At 48.3% G+C, this 23658-nt stretch overlaps 1 protein-coding gene across 1 annotated transcript; it reads left to right on the plus strand.

Annotated features, from left to right (window-relative positions):
• Positions 1 to 1244: 1244 nt before the first annotated feature.
• LOC133757045 (sodium-dependent glucose transporter 1C-like) lies at positions 1245 to 18640 on the plus strand. Its single transcript, XM_062187664.1, is given in 5 exon segments — positions 1245 to 1295; positions 12823 to 12991; positions 14503 to 14619; positions 16774 to 17761; positions 17763 to 18640. Coding segments are annotated over 4 exon segments (1557 nt in total). The 5' UTR covers positions 1245 to 1295; positions 12823 to 12825; the 3' UTR covers positions 18049 to 18640.
• The last annotated feature ends 5018 nt before the right edge of the window (positions 18641 to 23658 follow it).

The following is a 23658-nucleotide window of genomic DNA, read 5'->3' on the forward strand; positions in this document are numbered from 1 at the left end:
CACTGGTTTCCCAGCATCTAGCATAGCCTGGCTTACAAACACTCCATGCACTGGGGTTTCTTGGTACATCTGCACTAACAGTTGTTTTTCCACTCAAAATACCCATTGCTAAGGTAGATTCTACCTCGCCTTCAAAGACCCAACTTCTCTGTGGAACACTCTACAGCTCTCCCAAATGGGATTAATTCCTCCCTTCGACTTGTCCCATAGCCCTCGGTTCCTATTTATACTTCTACTGCAGCACAAATGCTGTGGTCCACAGCCACTTGACTTTCATTGTTTCAACTAAATACGAACTTGTAGCTGCAACTGCTCCCTCTGTCTGTCCTGAGTGCCCGACCCTCCCTGTGAAGGTCCTGCCTCCTGTCTTCACCTCGACGTGCCAGAGACCCCCCTGGGGTTTTCAGGACAGGAGCTCTGGAGATGGGTTAGACAGCCTCCATTGTCGTCCAAGCCGGACAAGAACTAAGGGAGCGGGACCGCAGAGCTAGGATCGGCGTGAGCGACGTTTCCCAGGTAGACGGGAAGGACGCGGTGACCACACGGAGGGGACAGGACACCTGGGTTGCCAGGAACGATGAACTAAGCTGGGCAGCCCGCGGGCCTCCGCGGATGGGGGCTAGAGGGGTCAGGGGCACACGAGCATTTCAGGTGGACGGCGGAGAAAAGCTCTGGAGGCTCTGGCCAGCCTGGGGACAGAGCAACCGGGCGCACCAAGCTTTCCTGGGGGTCCCGCAAACGGACCCCGCGCTCCACGTGCGCACCGCAGGAGTATTTGCTATCAGCGTCCGGTCGCCTAGACGACCACACCAACTTCCGGTTCGCGTCGCGGTCGCCTAGACAACCACACCAACTTCCGGCTCGCGTCGCGGTCGGGGTTGGCAGGCAGCCATTTTCCCACCACGTGACCCGCGAACGGGGCAGGTGAATTGACGGGCCCGGGTGCGCTCTTTTCCACACCCTCGAGTTCCAAAGTTCCAGTTGGAGTTCCCGACTAGGGGCAGACGAGCGAGGTGGCCCCAGTGGGGGACAGGCAGGTCTGGAGGGTCGCGGGCTGAGCTCGGAGCTCCCAGGCCCCGCGAGACCCCCGCCCCCGAGCCGCCACGCTGGACGGGGCCCTGGAGCTCCGCGGCGCCCCTGCCGCCGGGCAGCAGCTCCTCCCGGCCCCGGCCCCGGCCCCGGCCGACCGGGAGCCGGCGGCGGCGGCGGCGGGGTGCGGGCGCCGCGGCAGCCGGGCCGGGAGCGCGCTGCGCTGGTTCACCACCGTGGTCCTGTACGCCGCCTTCCTGGGGCTGGTGAGCGCTGGGGCTGGATCCTCCCAGGCCGGGGCGCCGGGACGTGCGCGCCTGGCTCTGCCGCCGCCGACTTGACCGTGGGCGCGTTCTGTCATCGGCGCGGGCCTCAGTTTCGTCTTCTGGAAAATGGGCACAGCTCTAATCGTGGAGGGGTTGTGGTCAAGCGCAAAGTTGATTTTCCCAGTATGTTTCCTGCTTCAGCAAACCTTCCTGCCTTTCCTGGGATGCCCTCCTCCCCCAGCCACTCAGCTGTTACACCGAAAAGCTGGTTTTCTGGCATTTCCTCTTTTTGGTGGCGTGACCAAACTCTTACCAATTGCATAGCGGGAAATGGGCCCAGAGAGGAAAGAGACTTTTCTGGACGACACGGGTGGTTAAGAGCAGAGCCGACTTATCTGCCATTCGGCCCACAGGCCCTTTAAAACCAGCCTTCAGATTGTTAAGCGTTTTTTGCAGCAGACTGCAAGGCGAGAATTCTGCCTACCCCCTTGGGCCGCCCCTCAGTTCCCTCCTTGGGGGTTTGTTCTGGAGCGCCTGATTCCTGTGAGGCCGGGGAGCTGGGAGGGGAGCTCCCTTAGCGAGGACCCTGAGCCACAGCTGATCCTGAGGTTTTGACGGGGAGGGGGCGGAAGGAGACCGACTAGCGGCTCAGCCTGGCCGTGCGGCGGCCGGTCCTGCTCGCAGTCCTCAGGCTGAGCCGGCTGATTGCCTCCCGTGCTCCGGCTTCCCGCCTCGGACCAGCTGCTGGCCGCCTACTTGGAGCGGCGTAGTTACAGTCAATTGTTTTTGAAATGTGGATCAGTTAGGATTTTTTTCTTAAAGTGCAGCGAATTTCCTCTGGAAGCCAACTGGAACCTTTAGTGGTTGCGAATTGTGAACAATTTTAAACGGTTTAAATTTAGCAGAGTTTCTTTGAGCCAGGAAGTGATTCAGGAACTATACCACATCCTTAACCACTGCAGTCTATAGACAGAGACAGTGACCTACAGAAATTCCCTGAGTGGTTACAGTTCTTTGCCTTATTTGGACATGGCTGAGAAATTGCAACCTGTGAATGGCTGAAAGCGTGGTGGCTGTGATACTTATATATATATTCACAGTTTTTAATTTGTTTTTAAAGATTTATTTACTTGAAAGGCAGAGTTAAAGAGAGGGAGAGACAGAGAAAGGTCTTCCATCTGCTGGTTTACTCCCCAATGACCACAATAGCTGGAGATGAGCCAATCAGAAGCCAGGGGCTCCAACCTGGGTCTACTATGTGGGTGCAAGAGCCCAAGCACTTGGGCCATCTTCCACTGCTTTCCCAGGCCATCAGCAGGGAGCTGGATTGGAAGTGGAGCAGCTGGGACTCAAACCAGTGCCCATATGGGATGCCGGTGCCACAGGAGGATGCTTAACTTACTGCGCCACGGTGCTGGCCCCTAGGTTGCAGTTTTTAAACTTACTGTGTGGGGCCGGTGCTGTAGCACATTGGGTTAATGCCCTGACCTGAAGCGCCAGCATCCCATATGGGTGCCGGTTAGAACCTGGTTGCCCCACTTCCAATCCAGCTCTCTACTATGGCCTGGGAAAGCAGTAGAAGATGGCCCAAGTCCTTGGGCCCCTGCACCCATGCGGGAGACCCAGAAAAATCTCCTGGCTCCTGGCTTCGGGTTGGCACAACTCCAGCCATTGCAGCCTGTTGGGGAGTGAACCAGCAGATGGAAGACCTCTCTCTCTCTGCCTCTCCTCCTTTCTCTGTGTAACTCTTTCAGATAAGTAAATCTTTTTAAAAAAAATCAAATAAACTTACTGTGTTAGGTTGCAGTTGGTTCTTCTGCAGGCAGCTTAAGGCCATCCTAAATTGAAATGTCCCATCTTTTTATCCATCCTATCAATTTTGAGATTAACTAAAATCTTGGGCACTGACACCAATTTCTGTCGCCATAATAATGGACTGGTTTCATATCATAGAATTCATGATTTTCAATATCAGATTAGTTGAATGGTCTTGTGGGAAAGATGTATTTAAAAGGCAGAGTTAGCTTCCACTCACTGGTTTATTCCTCAAATGGTTGTGGCTGGGCTAGGCTGAAGCCAGGAGACTGGATCTCCATCCAGGTCTCCATGTGGATGGCGGGGGCGCCAGCACTCTGCCATCCTCCACTGCTTTCCCGGACACATTAGCAGGGAGCTGGATCTGAAGTGGGGCAGCCAGGACTCCTACAGGCGCCCATATGGGATGCAGGCAGCGGCTCAGCGCACTGTGCCACAGCGCTGGCCATGCTTGATTCTTATGCTTTCTTCATGTTTTTGCTGTTCTAACCATCTAGGAGAACGATTTACTGTGGGAAGAGTGTTAGTAACAGGTAGACTGTTACATGGCCACTGGGAGGCTCATAGGGAGAGACTGAAGTAGACTCCTTAACGGGAGTCTCCCGGACTGAAATCAAATCAAACAGTTCAATGTTCAGGCCATAAATGCAGTTGAACAGTGTCCAGTTGGTCATAGTCTTTGTTCAGGGCATGGGGGTGATTAAGGACCATAGTTCATTGTTTAAAAAAAAAAAAAAGTCTTACTAAAAGGGTATCTACTTTTTTTTTTTGTAGTTAGGTTGATAACATATCAGTAAACTGGAAACCCAGTAGTCAAAGGTTAGACAACCTTGGAATAGCCATTGTATTACTAAACTGTTAGTATAATACCAGAGGCTGGGTAGCTTAAAAAGGAGAGAGGTTGGGGCTGGCACTGTGGTGCAGTCGGTTAAAACCCTGGTCTGAAGTGCCAGCATCCCATGTGGACACTGGTTCTGGTCCTAGCTGCTCCTCTTCCCATCCAGCTCTCTGCTATGGCATGGGAAGGCAGTGGAGGATGGCCCAAGTCCTTGGGGCCTGCCCCCGCATAGGAGACCAGGAGAAGGCACCTGGCTCCTGGCTTCGGATCAGCGCAGCTCTGGCTGTTGCGGCCATCTGGGGAATGAACCAGCAAATGGAAGACCTCTCTCTCTGTCTCTACCTTTCTGTAACCTCTGTCTCTACCTCTCTGTAACTCTGTCTTTCAAATAAATAAAATAAATCTTAAAAAGGAAAGGACAGAGGCTTATTTTGGTTCATGATTCCGGTCCAAGTTCAGCAGCCTGCATTCTGGTGATGGCCTTATTGCTGACAGCGTCCCAAGGTGGCGCAGGAGGCAAGGAGTGCACATGTGTATGACGCTGGCCTCAGTCCCTGCCACACGCACGATCTTGTCTCAGCCTTCCCAGAGGTCTCGTCCAGAAGGTTCCTGCCATTCAGGTGCCTGCCAAGCAACGGGGAGCCCCTTGCATAAGCACGGCATGTGTTCCTTTGCCCTGAGAAATTTCTTGATGTAGTTGTGGCACTCTCTAGAAGGGACAGTATAAGCCACCTTTTAAATTGTTTCCTGTAAATGTCAGGGGAAAGTGAAGTGCAACATTCGGTATTTTGTTGAGCACCGCACACCGCACATGCCCATAGCATGTGAAGCTGCCCGAGGGCCCACCAAGTGTTTCTGTTCCCATCCACCTGTCACAGAGTGAACCCTCGGGGAAAGCGGGCGGTCTGGTTGACTACAAAACCTAAGATTTCCCACAGCTGACACACTGCATACAACTGGCACCTCGTTGCAGAGGGAGCCCCTAGGAACTGTATTAGAAACTGCGCAGAGCAAAGTACCCTCGGTGCATGTTTCACAGGTGGTCCTAATTTCCAGTGTTGGCCACTTTGGCCTCTGATGATGGGAACTTTCAGGAAAGCTGTTTGAAGGCAGAAGTGGGCCAGGACAAGTAACAAGATCTGAACCAGCGAGGAGGCAGGATCAACTGAGCAAATTCTACGCAGATCCAATAAAAGCCTTGAGGACTGGAAAAGCAGGCCACCTAGTGGTGTTTTAGCAGAGGTCAGCTGAATTCGTTTGCCCATACATCAGCATAGTCCCTGAACTAGGTTCAGTGGGAAAGTCGGGTGGTTTTTTGGTTTGTTTTCTGGTCCTGTCAGAGCGTGCTGTAAGGGTGCAGAACTACATTTTGTGGAAAGGGACCTTACAGGAGTTCATACGCTGACAGCTACAGGCAACTACCTGGACCCACACGGGTAGGACTCCGGGCTCGAGTGCCCCATGCTGGGAAGCACAGTACCTCTCACACTTACCACTGGAGTAGGTTCAACATGTGCTGGTGTCGGTGGTGATTGGAAGGGTCGGGCTGCTCTTTCCAGGCAATACAGGAAAGCAAGTAGAGTGACGTCTACAAACAACATCAAGAACTGCTTTCCACTCTGCTTTGGGGCAGGGGTGCGCAAGCCTTTCTCTGCCAAGGGCCATTTGGATATTTGTATCATCATTCTCGAGCCATACAAAAGTTATCAGCTTCAACATTAGTCTGTTTTTATGGAACTCAGTCCCGTCTGTGGTTGCCTTGCAGGGCAGACGGCATGATGCAGGGGCCCTTCTGTGGCCTCAGGGTGGATGTTCCCCACCCCTGCTGTCTGGAGTTTCAAGGTGATGGTCACTGAGAACCCACAGAGGCGTTGGCAGTGGTGGGAGTGTGAACTGACCTTGAGGCACTAACCCCAAGCCTCCAGTTGCTCTCTTTTCTCGGTAGAGCGTGTTTTTGCTAAAGTCGCTCACATATGATGGTCCCGTGGATTTTCCTGTAAGGAAAGGGGGGAATTAGGACAGTGGGATACGGAGTAAAAGGGGAAAAAAGAGACGTCTTTCACGAAGGCAGAGAAGCGCGGAACTGTAGTCTTGGGAAATCTGTCCACATCTACGACACATTTGCTTCTAGGGAGAGCTCTGGCCGACTGCCCCAACACCTCCAGGTCTGTGGTTCCAGGAGTCTGGACAGGCCCCTTTCAGAGATAGGGGCCCGAGACTCAGTTTTCTCACAAACTCATTACCTTCTAATCTTAGCTTAGTCACATCAAAGATTTTTTTTTTCCACAGGAGTCATCTTCTAGGAGCTTCTCCAATTTTCTTATGCATTCAGCTTTTGTCTTGTACATTCACTTCGTCATTTCGGAACAACCATTTTCATTTAGAACAGATAGGACTTTTTCTCTTCATAAAAGAAAACATCCTCATATCTTCTGGCTTTTCCTTACCCAAAACCCATCTTATTTACCTCATATACTTGCAGATAGAGTTATTCCCATCTTTTTCCTAATGATTTTAGTTATCTATATCAGAATTTTAAAAAATATTTATTTATTGATTTGAAAGGCAGAGTTACAGAGAGAGGAGAGACAGAGAAGGGGAGATGGTGGTGGTGGGGGAGATATCCAGATCTTCCATCTACTGGTTCATTCCCCAAATGGCTACAAAGGCCAGAGTTGGGCCAATCCAAAGCTAGGAGCCAGGGGCTTCTTCTGGGTCTCCCACATGGGTGCAGGGGCCTAAGCACTTGGGCCATCTCCTGTAGCTTTTCCAGGTGCATTAGCAGGGAGCTGGATCAGAAGTGGAGCAGCTGGGACTCAAACTGGGACCCACATGGGATACTGGTGTCCCAGGTGTCTTTACTCCCTATGCCACAGCACTGGCCCCTATATTTGAATTTTTAACACTCAGGGACCTTGCTTTCTAGGAATACTAGGATACAAGCAATTATGACTGGTCATACTACCAACCTGTAGCTTGGCAAAATTATGAATCACAATTTCTAGAAGCGTGAGCTTTCCCAGTAGTACAATTTGTCAGTGAAGCACAGAACATGCGTCTTAAAGATCCAAATATCTTTAGTTTCTCTGTAATAAGAAACTGTAGAAAAGGCAAAATTTTATCTTTTTTTCTGTTTCTTCTTTTCTTTTTTTTAAAGATTTATTTCTTGCCGGCGCCGTGGCTTAACAGGCTAATCCTCCACCTTGCGGCGCCGGCACACCGGGTTCTGGTCCCGGTTGGGGCGCCGGATTCTATCCCGGTTGCCTCTCTTCTAGGCCAGCTCTCTGCTATGGCCCGGGAAGGCAGTGGAGGATGGCCCAAGTGCTTGGGCCCTGCACCCCATGGGAGACCAGGAGAAGCACCTGGCTCCTGGCTTCGGATCAGCGCGATGCCCCGGCCGCTGCGGCCATTGGAGGGTGAACCAATGGCAAAAAGGAAGACCTTTCTCTCTGTCTCTCTCTCTCTCACTATCCACTCTGCCTGTCAAAAAAAAAAAAAAAAGATTTATTTCTTTATTTGAAAGAGTTACACAGAGAGAGGAGAGGCAGAGAGAAAGAGAGAGAGAGGTCTTCTATCCGATGGTTCACTCCACAATTGGCCACAACGGCTGGAGCTGTGCCGATCCAAAGCCAGGAGCTTCTTCCAGGTCTCCCATGCAGGTGCAGGGGCCCAAGGATTTGAACCATCTTTTACTGCTTTCCCAGGTCATAGAGAACCAATCAGAAGAAAAGCAGCCGGGTCTAGAACAGGTGCTCAAGAAGGATGCTGGCGATGCAGGCTGGGGCTTTAACCCGCTGCACCACAGTGCCGGCTCCATCTGTTTCTTATTTTAAAGCTGTGCCTGAGGGGCCGGCACTGTGGTGCAGCGGGTTAAAGCCCCAGCCTGCATCGCCAGCATCCCTTATGGGCACCCGTTCTAGTCCTGGCTGCTCCTCTTCCGATCCAGCTCTCTCCTTATGGCCTGAGAAAGCAGTGGAATATGGCCCAAGTGATTGGGTCCTTGCACCCATGTGGGAGATCCGGAAGAAGCTCCTGGCTTTGAATCAGCTAAGCTCTGGCCATTGTAGTCATTTGGGGAGTGAACCAGCGGAGTGGAAGACCTCTCTCTCTCTCTCTCTCTCTCTCTCTCTCTAGTTCTACTTCTCTCTGTAACTCCTCTGTCTTTCAAAATAAATAAAATCATTCTTTAAAAAAAAAAAACTATGCCTGAGTATTCAGCTCTTTGGACAGATTTCTCTCAGCCTCAACTTTCCCTTCTTGATAAGGATGTTAAAACATTCTGATATAGGAAGGTCATCTTTTATATGGGAATTTTATCTTTTATCTGTTTTAATCTATTTATTTATTTATTTATTTATTTATTTATTTATTTATTTTTGACAGGCAGAGTGGACGGTGAGAGAGAGAGAGAGAGAGACAGAGAGAAAGGTCTTCCTTTACCTTTGGTTCACCCTCCAATGACCACCACGGCCGGCGCGCTATGGCAGGCGCACCTCGCTGATCCGAAGCCAGGAGCCAGGTGCTTCTCCTGGTCTCCCATGGGGTGCAGGGCCCAAGCACTTGGGCCATCCTCCACTGCCTTCCCGGGCCATAGCAGAGAGCTGGCCTGGAAGAGGGGCAACCGGGACAGAATCTGGCGCCCCGACCGGGACTAGAACCCCGTGTGCCGGCGCTGCAGGCAGAGAATTAGCCTAGTGAGCCGCGGCACCGGCCATAAATCACCTTTTTAAAAAAGATTTTATTTATTTGAAAGGTAGAGTTACAGACAGAGAGAGGGAGAAACAAGAGAGCAAGGTCTTCGATCTGCAGGTTCACTCCTCAAATGGTCACAACAGCTGGAGCTGGGCCAATCTAAAGCCAGGAGCCAGAAGCTTCTTCTGGGTCTCCCCACATGGATGCAAGGCCCAAGCCCTTGGGCCATCTTCCACTGCTTTTCCTAGGCACATTAGCAGGGAGCTAGACTGGAAGAGAAGCAGCCAGGACTTGAACCGGCACCCATATGGGGATGCCAGCACTACAGGCGGAGGCTCAGCCTACTACGCCACAGTGCCGGCCCTTAACTCTTTTTTTTTTTTTTTTTGACAGACAAAGTTAGACAGTGAGAGAGAGAGACAGAGAGAAAGGTCTTCTTTCCGTTGGTTCACCCCCCAAAAGGCCACTATGGCCAGCGTGCAGCACCGCTCCAAAGCCAGGAGCCAGGTGCTTCCTCCATGCGGGTGCAGGGCCCAAGGACCTGGGTCATCCTCCACTGCCTTCCCGGGGCCACAGCAGAGAGCTGGCCTGGAAGAGGAGCAACCGGGACAGAATCTGGCACCCCAACCAGGACTAGAACCTGGGGTGCCAGTGCCGCAGGCAGAGGATTAGTCTAGTGAGCCGCGGTGCTGGCCAACTCATTTTAACAATTATGATTGAATTGCTTCTAAAGATGAAACATCTAACAGCTAGGCATCATGTTATTTTTCTTGCTGACAAAAACTTTTAATATAGAGATAACAAAGTTTTGTTTATCAGTAAATGTAGGTAGGAAGAGCCATGCAATTGTATGATATTTAATGCTGAAGACTGAAGAATGCCTGTTTTAATTAGATCAATATTCTTTATTTAACCAAAGATCACCAAGTCACATGAACCTGAAAAGCATCTGGTTAGGTTTGTTTTTTTTTTTTTTTTTTGAAAGAGAATACTTCATTTATACAAGCATTTATGATTCTGAAAACCAACTGGGCCTGGTGCTGTGGCCTAGCCAGTTAAGCCTCCATCTGTGATGCCAGCATCCCATATGGGCTCCAGTTGAGACCCAGCTGCTCCATTTCTGATCCCTCTCCCTGTTAATGTGCCTGGGAAAGCGGCTGAAGATGGCCCAAGTGCTTGGGTGGCAGGGACCCAGATGGAGTTCCAGGCACCTGGCTGTGGGCAGGCTGTTGTAGGCATTTGGGGAGTGAACCAACCAATGGAAGATTGATCTCTCTCTCACATGCACACACGCCCTCCCCCGCCGTTTTTCTCTCTCTTCTTTCCTGTCATGTTGCTTTTCAAATAAATATATAAATCTTTTTTTAGAGTGATTATTATAAACAATCAGAAATAACTTACCCTTCAATTCTGGAATCTGTGTTTCCTTTTTGAAAAAGTAGAAGCAGCTCTAGGTTCTTAGCTTCAGCTCCAGCCATTGTGGCCATTTGGGTAGTGAACTAGCAGATGGAAAATTCTTTCTCTCTCTCTCTCTCTCTCCCTGTAATTCTGCCTTTCAGAAAAATACAATAATGTTTTTAAAAAATTAAGTTTGAAATTGGCAATAGAAATATGTCATCTATAAATATCATCTCATATACACATACCTACAGATAGAAACAAGCACATACCTTACAGTTTTTATTTAAAAATTTTAGACACGTGCCAAGTAAAATAAAACTCACAAATTTTTTGAAGAATACCTGGATCCAAATTATTTTTCTGGCCAGTAAAACAAGATTTCCCACCCAAGATGACTGAAGCTTTTTGACTGACATGAAAAGGACTAAGAATTTTTAAGTTTGTCTTCTGTAAGAAACCACAAAGGTGGTCTTTGATTAATTTCTCTTAGATGCCAGTTAAAGAAAGAATGTATCCCATTGCTTTTGTGACATTTTGGATTCTTTCTTTTTCTGTTTTTTTTTTTTTAATTTACTCATTTTTATTAATTTAAAAGCAACAGAGAGAAGTGGGCACGTGGGAGAGAGCTTCCATCCACTGGTTCATTCTCCAGATGCCTCCAACTGCCAGGGCTGGGCCCAACCAAAGCCAGGAACTCCATCCTGGTCTCCCACAGGAGTGATAGGGACTCTACTTGAGCCATTATCTGCTGTCTCTCAGGTGCATTAGCAGGAAGCTGGATCAGAAGCAAAGGAAGAAGAGAGATTCCATTCCAGGTGCTCTGATATGGAATGTGGGTGCCCCAAACTGGCTTAACCCTCTGCACCTCAAGGCTGGCCCCAGGGGTCTTTTCTTTTCTAATGCAACTTTCAGGTTAACAATTGTATTTAGATTCAAACTTTCCCCATGGTGGTCGCTTTAATTCTAAATTGTCCTTAGTAAAATTAACCCCACTTTTTAAAAGTATACAGTTCCATACTTGCCTTATATGGACGTGTCTGAGCACGATGCAGCCTGTGATTGGCTGAAAGTCTGTTTACTTGTTACAACTGATCTCCCAGTTAGGCTGCAATTTGTTGACATAATAAGATTAAGGTTTTTTGTTGTTGCTTTTTTTTTTTTTTTAAGATTTATTTATTTATTTGAAAGTCAGAGTTACACAGAGAGAAGAGGCAATGAGAGAGAGGTCTTCCATCTGCTGGTTCACTCCCTAATTGGCTACAACGGCCGGAGCTGTGCCGATCTGAAACCAGGAGACAGGAGCTTCTTCCAGGTCTCCCATGTGGGTTTAAAGAATGCCAACTAGACTTGGGCCATCTTCTACTGCTTTCCCTGGCTGTAGCAGAGAGCTGGATTGGAAGTGGAGCAGCCTGGACTCAAACTGGAGCCCATATGGGATGCCAGCACTGCAGGCAGTGGCTTTACCTGCTAAGCCACAGGGCTGGCCCCTTAAAGATTAATTATTTGAAAGGCAGAGTTACAGAGAGGCAGAGGGAGAGAAAGAAAGAGCTTCCATCTGCTGATTCACTCCCCAGGTGGCCACAATACCCAGAGCTGTCCCGATCCAAAGCCAGGAGCCAGTAGCTTCTTCTGGGTCTCCCACATGGGTGCAGGGGCCCAAGGATTTGGGCCATCTTCTACTGCTTTCTCAGGCCATACAGAGAGCTGGATTGGAAGTGGAGCAGCTGGGATTCGAACCGGTGCCCACATGGGATGCCAGCACTGTAGGTGGCAGCTTCACCCGCTACACCACAGTGCCTGCCCAGTAGATTACAGTTTGCTATGAATGTAGGCGGCTCTAGGCTAATAATATAACTTAACACTCTGTGTGGGCTTTGAGTAAAGTTAAATCACTTTACTTACTGTTAAAGTCACTCTAGGCGTGACCCTGTACTATAATATAATAGCACTAGAGGCTACCTTCCTGATGGCTTGGAGGTTTCTTTGAAGGAAAGCACAGATTTAGAAACATTTCAACTATTTATACTTTGCATGTTTTATAGGGGTAGTTCACAGGAAGGACTCCATGTGAGTCCAGAAATGCATTGCTGTTTAATATAAGAAATGAGAACAATATTTTGATGTTTTAGTACTTTGAATTTTAAACATCATTTGTACATGTGGCATATTTCAAAATCTACAAAGCTATTTAAAAATTGTTTACTGGCTTTTATTTGAAGGGCAGAGAATCATAGAGAGACAGACAGACATTGCATCTGCTAATTCACTCCCCGTATGTCCACAACAGACCGGGGCCGGAACAGGCCAAAACCAGGAGATGGGAACAACCTGGGGCCCCCAGGATATGAGATATCTCTGCTGTCCCAGAGTGTGAATTAGCAGAAAGCTGGAATCGGCAGCAGAGCTGGTAAATGGAACTCAAGAGCTCCAACACGGTGTGTGGGTGTCCCAAGCCGTGTCAACCATTGTGGCATGTTTCAATGTTATATTTTATTAACACTTAATGTGGAACAGTCTTTTAAGGAATTGTGCAAAAGGAAAATGAAATTTCCCCTAATTACTTAAAGAATTAATGAACTTTTTAAAAATTGAGTTATAAAAAATAGCAAAACAACAAAGTAGGTATCTCTAGAAATGCTTTCATTGTTACTGTGAATGTTCCCAGATGTTGGGAATTAAACTAATTTCTTACATTACATGGTAATCCCACCCTCTTTTTTGAGTGGAAAAATCTACCAGAGTTATTTTAATGTTGTAAAGTCTTTGTTTTTTAAATTTTAGGGAATGAATGTCGCTATATTGGGACCCACGTTTCAAGATCTGGCAACAAATGTGAACCGAAACATCAGCAGTCTTTCTCAAATTTTTGTGGGCCGTGCCTTCGGATATTTGAGTGGCTCTGTGATTGGTGGAATACTTTTTGACAGTGTAAATCATTTTTTACTTTTGGGTAAGTAAACACTAATTTTCACTTCTTTGTGATTTTCAGTGAATTCAGTTTGTCTTTAAACATGAAAACTACTATCTCTAGGCCACTGAAATGGTTAGTGTTTACGTGGCCTGGACAGAACTTGTGTTTCCCTGGTGCCTGTTCTCGCCCTGGCAATTACAGAGAAGCTGTGTTGGGCCCTCTGGAAATGAAGATAAGCCGCAGGATGTGTAAAATCCTTAGCACTGCAATTGAAGCGCTACTCCAGGGTCACCCACTGGTTATGCAAATAAAAAGCTCTGTTTAACAGGGTGTCGGGCAGAGGTCAGAATAAGCTCCGTGAACCTGCCCAGGTGGCCACTGGCTAGTGAGGGAGGGATGGAGGAACCCATACAATGATGACTCCAGACTGCCCTCCCTCTTCCTGCAAATGGGAGACGGCAAAGCTACTAGCATTCTCTCTATTGAGTAAATTGACAGGCTTAACGAAAATGTAGGTTAATGTGATAGAATTCATTTGGAAACAAAGAGAATAGTTTATTGTTAGTGAATAAATACAACAATCCCTCTCATTTCCAAAGTAGGTTGAAAGAATAATTTTTTTTTTGTATTTCTGTAATCCCCAAAGTAATATATCTATGAAAGTTTACTAATTTCATCTTACTTTTTGATGTTTTACCTGATATCTAAAAAAATATATCTTTAGGTTCTTACATATGAAACATTTAAATAAATAATGATTTTTTTTTTAATAGGTAGGGTGGATAGTGAGAGAGAGAGACAGAGAGAAAGATCTTCCTTTTTGCCGTTGGTTCACCCTCCAATGGCTGCAGCGGACAGCGCATCTCGCTGATCTGAAGCCAGGAGCCAGGTGCTTCTCCTGGTCTCCCATGCAGGTGCAGGGCCCAAGGACTTGGGCCATCCTCCACTGCCTTCCCGGGCCACAGCAGAGAGCTGGCCTGGAAGAGGGGCAACCAGGATAGAATCTAGCGCCCCAACCGGGACTAGAACCCGGTGTGCCAGTGCCGCAAGGTGGAGGATTAGCCTGTTAAGCCATGGCGCCGGCCTAAATAAATAATGATTTTGCTATAAAACTTGGCCTTGTATAATTTATAGCTCAATTATTAGCAATGCTAGAAATATGTTCCTGTTACAGTGATTTCTATTTTATAGGCCATAAAGATTGTCAGAGATTTAAATAGAATCACCACATATAGACGCTGCAGCTCTCATTTCCTCTCTTACTCATTTTAACTTGTCCTTGTTGGAAGTTTTTATGATGCTGACCGTGACCACAGGTCCTTGGGCCCTGCGCCCACATGGGAGATCAGGAGGAAGCACCTGGCTCCTGATCGGCGCAGTGTGCCGGCCGTGGTGGCCACTTTGGGGGGGTGAACCAGCAGAAAAAGGAGGACCTTTCTGTCTCTCTCTCTCACCGTCTAACTCTGCCTGTCAAAAAATAAAAATAAAAAATAAATAAATAAATAAAAGGAATATTGTCTTCAATGGCTGACTCTCACCTTTTTTCTCAGGGGTGTCAACACTGGTTACCACAGTAGGTCTTTACCTTGTTCCGTTTTGCAAGACAGCTGTATTACTGATCGTCGTGATGTCTGTCTTTGGTGTTTCCTTTGGCATTTTGGATACAGGTCAGTAAGCCCTACAGTGTCATCCCTGGGAGTAGGAACTTTCTACTGCATTAAACTTCATTTGCCTTGCTTCCCAGAGTGACACAGATCTCTTGGAATGGTGCCACCCAGTCAGAATCACCCTTCGGGCAACTTTTCTTCTTGCTGATTAGGTGCCCTAGTTTTGAGCAGCCAACCATGAAGCGAACTTAAGGAATTTTGTTTTAGGAAAGAATGTTGATTTACAACCTGCAAACAGGGCACGGTCCTCTGTGTGTGGGTAATGACACTGCAGGTGAACAGGATGAAACTTCATCATTGCAGAGTAGGAGAGATTGGTGGTTTCATAGGTTAAACCACGTCTGGAACCATTATTTTGGTGAGAAAGCATACAGGCTGCCACCCATTATAAAATGCACTGTGCTTTTCCAGCTGAGGGAAACCCTCGCTGTGCACTACTTTCCTTCTCTCTTCTCTTCTTTTCTCTCAAAAGTTCCTGCCCTCCTTCCAGAGGTCCTCTCCATTTTATCATTGTGAAATGTATTAAAGAAACTATGTGAGGCCGGCGCCGTGGCTCAACAGGCTAATCCTCCGCTTTGCGGCACCGGCACACTGGGTTCTAATCCCGGTTGGGGCGCCGGTTCTGTCCCGGTTGCCCCTCTTCCAGTCCAGCTCTCTGCTATGGCCCGGGAATGCAGTGGAGGATGGCCCAAGTGCTTGGGCCCTGCACCCCATGGGAGACCAGGAGAAGCACCTGGCTCCTGCCATCGGAACAGCGCGGTGCGCCAGCCGCAGCGCGCCTACCACGGCGGCCATTGGAGGGTGAACCAACGGCAAAAAAGGAAGACCTTTCTCTCTGTCTCTCTCTCTCACTATCCACTCTGCCTGTCAAAAAAAAAAAAAAAAAAGGGAACAATTATCTTTTAAATTATCTTTTAATTAAAAACACCCTTCAAAGCTCGATAGTCTTGGCCTGCATCTTGTAGCTGATCAGGTGGAGTTAAGTTCAGATGGTGAATAGTGTCTTGTGTTCTGTAGAGGGCACACAGAAAGCTGGAGTATTCTAAACGTGTGTTCTGCATCTACTGTTTACACAAATACATAATATTCCTTAGGTGGGTACTGACTGCACGGACAGGCGCTTTGACAATGAGGCCACTATCTGCTGGGACACTTTTCCTGTTAAGTATGTAATTTTTGGTTTAGCAGTTGGGATGCCTGTGTCCCATGCCTGGGGGCCTGCATTTGATCCCAGCTCTGGCTCCTGCTTGCATCTTCTGTTGATGCAGACCCTGGGAGGCAGAGGTGATGCCTGGGCTAACTGGGTTCCTGCCACCCGCATGAGGGACGTGGACTGAGTCTTCTGGTTCCCTCCTAAGCTTTATGGTTATTGCAGGCATGTGGTGAGAGGCCAGCAGATGGGACCTCTCCCTTTCTCTATTGTCATTCTTTCTCTCTGCTCTTCAATAAATACTTAAAATGAACATGTCTACTTGAAATACGAATGAGTAACTATGTGAGGATCCCTGCCTCAGTCTGTGATAGAACTGTAGTCCGAGAGGCGGCAGTTTAAATTGCCCCGCAGGTTCCACCAGGGAGCGTGTGACGTTATGGTGCTGAATTCCCTGGAGGTGGTGGCTAAGAATTCTGGAATCATAGAAGTCACTTTGGGGGCCAGTGTTGTGGCATAGTGGGTTAAGCCACTGCCTGAACCCCGGCATCGTATAAGAGTGTGGGTTCACGTCCAGCTCCTTGCTGATGTGCTGGGGAAGGCAGCAGAAGATGGCACGAAACCTGGGTCTTTGCCATCTTTATGGTAGACCTGGATGAAGCTCCTGGCTCCTGGCTATGGCTTGGCTCAGTCCTGGCTGGCTGCTGCAGCCATTTGGAGAGTGAATCAACAGATAGAGGAGATGTCTCTCTCTCTCTCTCTCTCTCTCTCTCTCTTTTGGTCTCTCTCAAACTCTGCCATTGAAGGAGAGAAAAAAAGGAAGGAAAGAAGGAAGGAAAGAGGTAAGAAAGCAAGCAGCCAACCATTCTGTTGCCATGTCTGATAACAGAACACTGTAGGGTTTGTGCCGTGAGACATAGATTAAATCCTTTTCAGCAATGAACTATTTGTTCCCTAAGTTACCAAGTATAACTTAGATCATTTTCCCTGTTTTTCATTGGTAGGTGGTAATGTGCTTATCTTGGCTCTCTGGGGAGACAAAGGAGCCCCCCATTTGCAGGCCTTACACTTCAGTTTTGCCTTGGGAGCCGTTTTGGCGCCCCTGCTCGCTAAATTGGCATTGGGTACGACAGAGCCTGCTGGGAACCGCACGGAGCCCGACCCTCTCCACCCTGCCCTCAACCAGTCACCTGAGGCAGACTCAGGACCTGTGTTTGGAGTCCCTGAGGACATGAATTTACTGTGGGCTTATGCTGTCATCGGGACTTACGTTTTCATAGTTTCTTCCTTTCTGTTTGTGCTGTTTTTCAAGAAAAGCTCAAGAGGGCCAAAAGCAAAAATGTCTGCTAGGACATCTCGAAGGGCGAAATACCACCACACCCTTCTCTGCCTCCTTTTTCTGTTCTTCTTTTTTTATGTTGGTGCCGAGGTCACCTATGGCTCTTATGTGTTCTCGTTTGCCACCACCCACGTGGGCATGGAAGAGAGCGAGGCGGCCGGGCTGAACTCCATCTTCTGGGCCACGTTCGCAGCCTGCAGGGGCCTGGCCATCATTTTTGCGACGTGTTTACAGCCCAGCACCATGATTGTGTTGAGCAATGTTGGCAGCCTGGCTTCGTCTTTCTTCCTGGTGCTTTTTGACAAGAGCCCGGTTTGCCTCTGGGTTGCAACGTCGGTGTATGGGGCGTCGATGGCAACCACGTTTCCCAGCGGCGTGTCCTGGATCGAGCAGTACACGACCATCCACGGGAAGTCAGCAGCCTTCTTTGTAGTTGGCGGCACCTTGGGAGAAATGGCTATTCCTGCAGTAGTTGGAATTCTTCAAGGAAGATACCCTGACCTGCCCGTCATTCTGTATACGTGTTTGGGGTCGGCAGTATTCACTGTTATTTTATTCCCTGTGATGTATAAATTAGCCACCTGGCCTCTAACTCATGAGAGGAAAGCAAACAGAAAGAGCGAGGACCAGAGAGTTTACTCTTTACTTCTGGCTGGACTATGAAGAAGAGTATGAAGACGAAGATGCAGAAGAATGGAATGAGATGGATTTTGAAGTGGTTGACATGCAGGATCCATTGAGGCCCTCTGTGACAGAGCCATCTAGAAATCCTCTGATGGCGCCCACCTTGGAAGTGTCTGACCAGTTTCTTGCTAATGCGGTGGTGTAGGAGTGCTCTCTGCGCCAGACTGGCAGTTCCTTTGGGGAGCACTCGCCAGAGACCAGGGCAGAGGGGACCAGCACTGAGAGCAGAGGGCTCCTTTATTGGCGCCCTTGGTGATCACCACTTGAAGGGGCCAGGCAGAGCTGAGCATCGCAGGTTGTCAGCCTGCTTTGGGCAGCAACAGTTCTAGGTCCCTTCATAGCAAAGGCCAGCAAGTGTTGAAATGTTCGCTGCTCCCTGATTCTTCCCTACGTAGCCCAGGGGTCTCCCACAGCAGGAGCTGTATGAGGCTAGTGTTTGGCATGTGACTGACTAGGCAATATTTTCTGGTCTTCACCCCTTCAGAGCATGCAAAGAAGTCGCTTGTTTTGAGAAGCTGGGTAATGTTCTGTGGGACAAAATCCTTAGAAGTGGAGTTGATTTGCTGAACAAATTAGCAGGCATCAAAATAGTGCCAGGGAAGCTGGGGAAAGTAAATGGCCAGTTTTTATTACTCACTTGGCCTTATCTAGGCTGAGTCAAAGAATGCTAATGACTCTTGTGTGTTTTGCTTTCCAAGAACAGAACACAGCCCAGGGCTTTCAGTTCATCTCCTGGACTTTGTGATTCTAGAAATGAAAAGGAGGATTTTCACATTAGGAATCTATCAACTTTTTTTTGATTTAACAATTTTAATCCATTCAGCCAGTCTATATCTTTTTTTAAATTTAATAAATGTGAATTTACAAAGTACAACTTTTGTATTGTTGTGGCTCCCCCCTCCCAAACTCCCTCACCTCCGCGTCCCTCCCCTCTCCTACCTCCTCTCCCATCCGGCCCTTCATCGAGTTTCATTTTTAATCACCTTCATATACAGAAGATCAACTTATATATACTAAGCAAGGAAGGAATCCATCAATTTTAACATTTATGTAAGGTGTCTTCTAATAATTAGGATGAGGCTACTTCAAAACTTTGGAAGTGGAATTACAAGAGTCATTTATTTTGGTGCAAAAACTTTTGAAGCTCATGCATAGCATTTTCATAACACTGTTTCCATGAACTCTGTGAAGACCTCTCATGTAAGTACCTGTCTATTCTTTCTTGCAAATGAGAAGTGAAACAAAATTATAAATAGCTTTAAGAAAGTAGTACCGATTATGAATACAGCACAGGACTTGAGACCTGGCTGCAAACCATGATTTTGCCTCTGTGTCTGTATTTAGTTATGGGGAAGGCATCATTTACTTCATCCTCTTATTTGTATAATTTCTGAACGAAAAATTATTTTCAATTTGGAAATCCATCAGTATGATTGTCTCCTAGTAATTAAAATGAGGCTACTTCAAAATTTGTAGAAATGGAATTAAAAATTATTTTGGCATAAAGATGTTTCAAACTTGAATAGCTTTCTCATAATAGTCACTTCCAATGAACTCTTTGAAGACCCCTCATATAAGTGCCAGCCTGTTCTTCATTTCAAATGAGTCGTGAAACAAAAATGGTATCTTTATAAATATACTACTGATTATAAATACTTGTCAATTTAACATATTTAATGCTTAATATGTTATTTGAGTAATATTCTGAAGAATGCATTTTTTAGTACTATATTTCAGTGATTCTAAGATATGCTTTTTCCATACCAACCATCTCTGCAATCAAGATATATCTCATTTTCAGCACTGCAGTTCAATATAGTTCTGGAAGTTTTAGCCAGAGCCATTAGGCAAGAAAAAGAAATAAAAGGGATACAAATTGGAAAAGAGAAGGCCAAATTATCCCCGTTTGCAGATGACATGATCCTATATAGACAGGAACCAAAAGATCACTAAGAGACTACTGGAACTCATAAGAGGGTTTGGTAAAGCTGCAGGATAGAAAATCAACACACAAAAATCAATAGTCTTTGTACACACAAACAGTGCCATGGCTGAGAAAGAACTTCTTGAGAGTGGGCGCCTCCACGCTCTACTGCCAATGCACTGAGTGCAGAAGCTCATAACCAACAGAGAGGTTCCTGTGTCTGCTGTTGCCAGGGCAGGGCTGGGCCCGGCACAGACAGCAGAGAGATGCCTGAGCGCATGCCGATGGTCAGGCCCTGGAACTGGAGGCCTGATTCATCCTTTCAGTCACTGGAAATCACATCACATAACAAACTTTTTAGCAAGAGCCTACCACACAGGGCTGGTGGGAAGAAAAGCTCCATCCTAATGGGGTAGCATTTCTTCCTGAGTGACTTAGAGGCTGTTGACATGAGCTGCCTAGGCTATGGAAACCTTTTGAGTCCACCTACTCTGTCAGTATTTAGACATGGGCATAAGCAAAGTGGAAGTTCTCTCCTCCCTTTAGAGAAAAGTACTTCCTTCTTTGATGGCCACTTCTTCCCACTGTGTACTGTTAAAAGTTTGGTTTACTTGGGAGACAGAGTGGCAGATGAGCCCATCCACTGGTTCGCTCCACAAGTGCCTGCAGCGGCTGCAGCGAGGCCAGAGGAAGCTGGAAACCAGGAACTCGATCCAAGTCTCCCATGCTGGTGGCAAGAACCCAATCACTGGAGCCCTCTGCTGCCTCCAGTGGTCTCAGTTAGCCCGATGCTGGAGTCAGGAGCCAAGCATCACCCACACGTACTCTGATGTGGGATGCAGGGGTCTTCTCCAAATGCCTGTCCTAAGGTATTTCTGAAGGTGGGGAGGTTAAGGGGAGTGAAAGGACCATCCTGTCCCTTGTCTCATCTAAGCAGCTTTACTGAAAGGCACAGCAGGTGTCCTTATCTGGCAGCTATCATCTCTGCTGTCGGTGGCCTTGAGTTTATAGTCGTGTACTCCACTCAGGGCTGGGATCCTCTCCCATCTTTGTCTCCAGCCAGGCCTTTTCTGGATTCTCCTGGAAAGCCTTGGCACAGGGAGGAGAGAACAGGACTTCAAGCTGTCACACAGCATCTGACTGTGTGATATCCAAGGGTCCCCAGTGCTTCCCACAAGGCAGCCGTGGCTGGGGCTCAGTTTGTCCTTCCACTGCTTCATCTTCACGGGTTTGGTGGGGCACGAGAGTGACCACACTGCTGCTGCTAACGGCTCCCCGGGCCTGCAGGGTGGGGGAATACGCTGTGGTTCCTCAGGACACACTTGAGGCCTGGCTGTGGTTCCTCTGCTGCGTCCCAGAAGAAAAGTTCATGATGGTCTGGGGGGTGAAATTTTCCCATTTCCTCTCCCAGCAGCCATCTTACTCTGGGAGACTGCATGAAGGCAGCTCCTAGGTAGGGTGGTGGTGCAAAGGCAGCTCTGGAATTTCTGCCTGGATTGGATTTTTTTCCCCTTGGTTCCTGTTTTTCTCCCTCCCTTCTTTCCTCCCTCCCTCCCTCCCTCCATCTGTCCCTCCTTTCTTTCTTTTCTTTTTTTTTTTTTGACAGGCAGAGTGGACAGTGAGAGAGAGGGAGAGACAGAGAGAAAGGTCTTCCTTTGCTGTTGGTTCACCCTCCAATGGCCGCCGCGGCCAGTGCGCTATAGCTGGCGCACCGCGCTGATCCGAAGCCAGGAGCCAGGTGCTTCTCCTGGTCTCCCATGGGGTGCAGGGCCCAAGCACTTGGGCCATCCTCCACTGCACTCCCGGGCCACAGCAGAGAGCTGGCCAGGAAGGGGGGCAACCAGGACAGAATCCGGTGCCCCAACCAGGACTAGAACCCCGTGTGCTGGCGCCGCAAGGCGGAGGATTAGCCTATTGAGCCATGGCGCCGGCCCCTCCTTTCTTTCTTTCCTTGCTTCATCTGTTTCTCTCTTAAAGATTCATTCATTTATTTGACAGGAAGAGTTACAGAGAGAGGGAGAAAGATAGAGAGCGAGCTTCCATCCGCTGGGTCACTCCCCAGATGGCCTCAAAGGTCAGGGCTGGGCCAGTCTGAAGTCAAAAGCCAGGAGCTTCATTCAGGTCTCCAACTGGGTCCATGCTCCAAGCACTGGGCCATCATCTACTTTTCCAGGCACATTAGCAAGAGCTGGATGGGAAGTGCAGCAGCCAGGAGTTGAACCAGCGCCCACATGAGATGCCAGCATCACAGGCAGTGGCATATCCTGCTGCGCCCCAGCGCCGGCCCCTGGATTTGATTTCCGACTCCACCTCCCAATACTCCCATAATCTCATTACTTATTTCTTTGGGCCTTTTCTTTCCTGGAGTTGGCTGATGAGTTAAATGAGATAATACCACACAGCACTTAGCACATGTCCTCATATTTATGAATATGAATTTTATCTCCCCCCGAAATGCCTGTATCGAAGCTCAAACTCTTCGTCCTACACAATGTAACTGGATTTGGAGATAGGGTCTTCAATGAGGCAGTTCCGCTACAATGAAGTCATCAGAGATGGCCCTAATTGGATATGACTGGTATCCTAAGTGGAAGACATGGGAAGCAGAGAGGCACAGAGAAGGAGGTCATACACAAGGCAGGGTGAGTGGCCTCAGGAGAATCCAGCTCAGGGTTGTCAGACACAATCTGACCTCCTGACCACGGTGGGTAATTCAGCCCCCTCATTTGCTCTTGGTCCATTGTGATCTGGCTCCAGCCACCCTCCTGTCCACAGCAGCAACAACCGAGTGGCAATTGTTAACCCTTTAATCCACATAGTTATGCATCAGGAAGTTGAGCGACGTCCACATGTAGGCATTGTGCTCAGCTTGGGCCGCGCTGGGGAGCATAGCAGACATCATGGTTTTAGAGTCTCATAGCAACCACCAATCAGAGCAGAGCAACCAATCAGAAGGACTGATAAGGAACTCTGTTTTAACCTTATACAGAGGTAATTTTTAAAAAAATGTTTAGTTATTTATTTGAAAGCAAGAAAGAGAGAAACAGAAGGAGAGATATCTTTGATCTGCATCTGCTGGTCCCTCCCCAGATGGCCACAACAACCAGGACTAAGTCAGGCTGAAGCCAGGAACTGCATCCATGTCTCCCAGGTAGGCGGCAGGGGCCCACACACTTGAGCCATCTTCTGCTGCTTTCCCAGGCACATTAGTGGGGAGCTGGATGGGAGCTGGAGCAGCTGGGATTCAAACTGGCAGCCCAGATGGGGTTACAGGTAGCTTAATCCACTATGCCACACACAGGCTGCAAGGAACACAGCTTTTAAAGAACTAATATCTTTTTATTTCTGGTGCCTCTTTCCTCGGCCCTTCTGCCTATAAAACAAAACTCCTGGCCGGCGCCGTGGCTCAACAGGCTAATCCTCCGCCTTGCGGCGCCGGCACACCGGGTTCTAGTCCCGGTCGGGGCACCGATCCTGTCCCGGTTGCCCCTCTTCCAGGCCAGCTCTCTGCTGTGGCCAGGGAGTGCAGTGGAGGATAGCCCAAGTGTTTGGGCTCTGCACCCCATGGGAGACCAGGATAAGCACCTGGCTCCTGCCATCGGAACAGCGCGGTGCGCCGGCCGCAGCACGCTACCGCGGCGGCCATTGGAGGGTGAACCAACGGCAAAAGGAAGACCTTTCTCTCTGTCTCTCTCTCTCTCACTGTCCACTCTGCCTGTCAAAAAAATAAAAAAAAAAAAAAAAAAAAAAAAAAAAAAAAACTCCTTGGTGCAGCTTACTCAAAATTTATATAAATAACTGATTATCTGTTGTTAAAAGAGAAGGCAGTTAGGGCTTTAAATGAAATTTGCTGGGGCCAGTGCTGTGGTGTAGTAGGCTAAGCCTCAGCCTGTGATGCTGGCATCCCATATGGGTGCTGGCTGGAATCCTGGCTGCTCTACT

The sequence above is a fragment of the Lepus europaeus genome, chromosome 3 (genome assembly GCF_033115175.1).
Source record: "Lepus europaeus isolate LE1 chromosome 3, mLepTim1.pri, whole genome shotgun sequence".
In the NCBI taxonomy this organism is placed as follows: domain Eukaryota; kingdom Metazoa; phylum Chordata; class Mammalia; order Lagomorpha; family Leporidae; genus Lepus; species Lepus europaeus.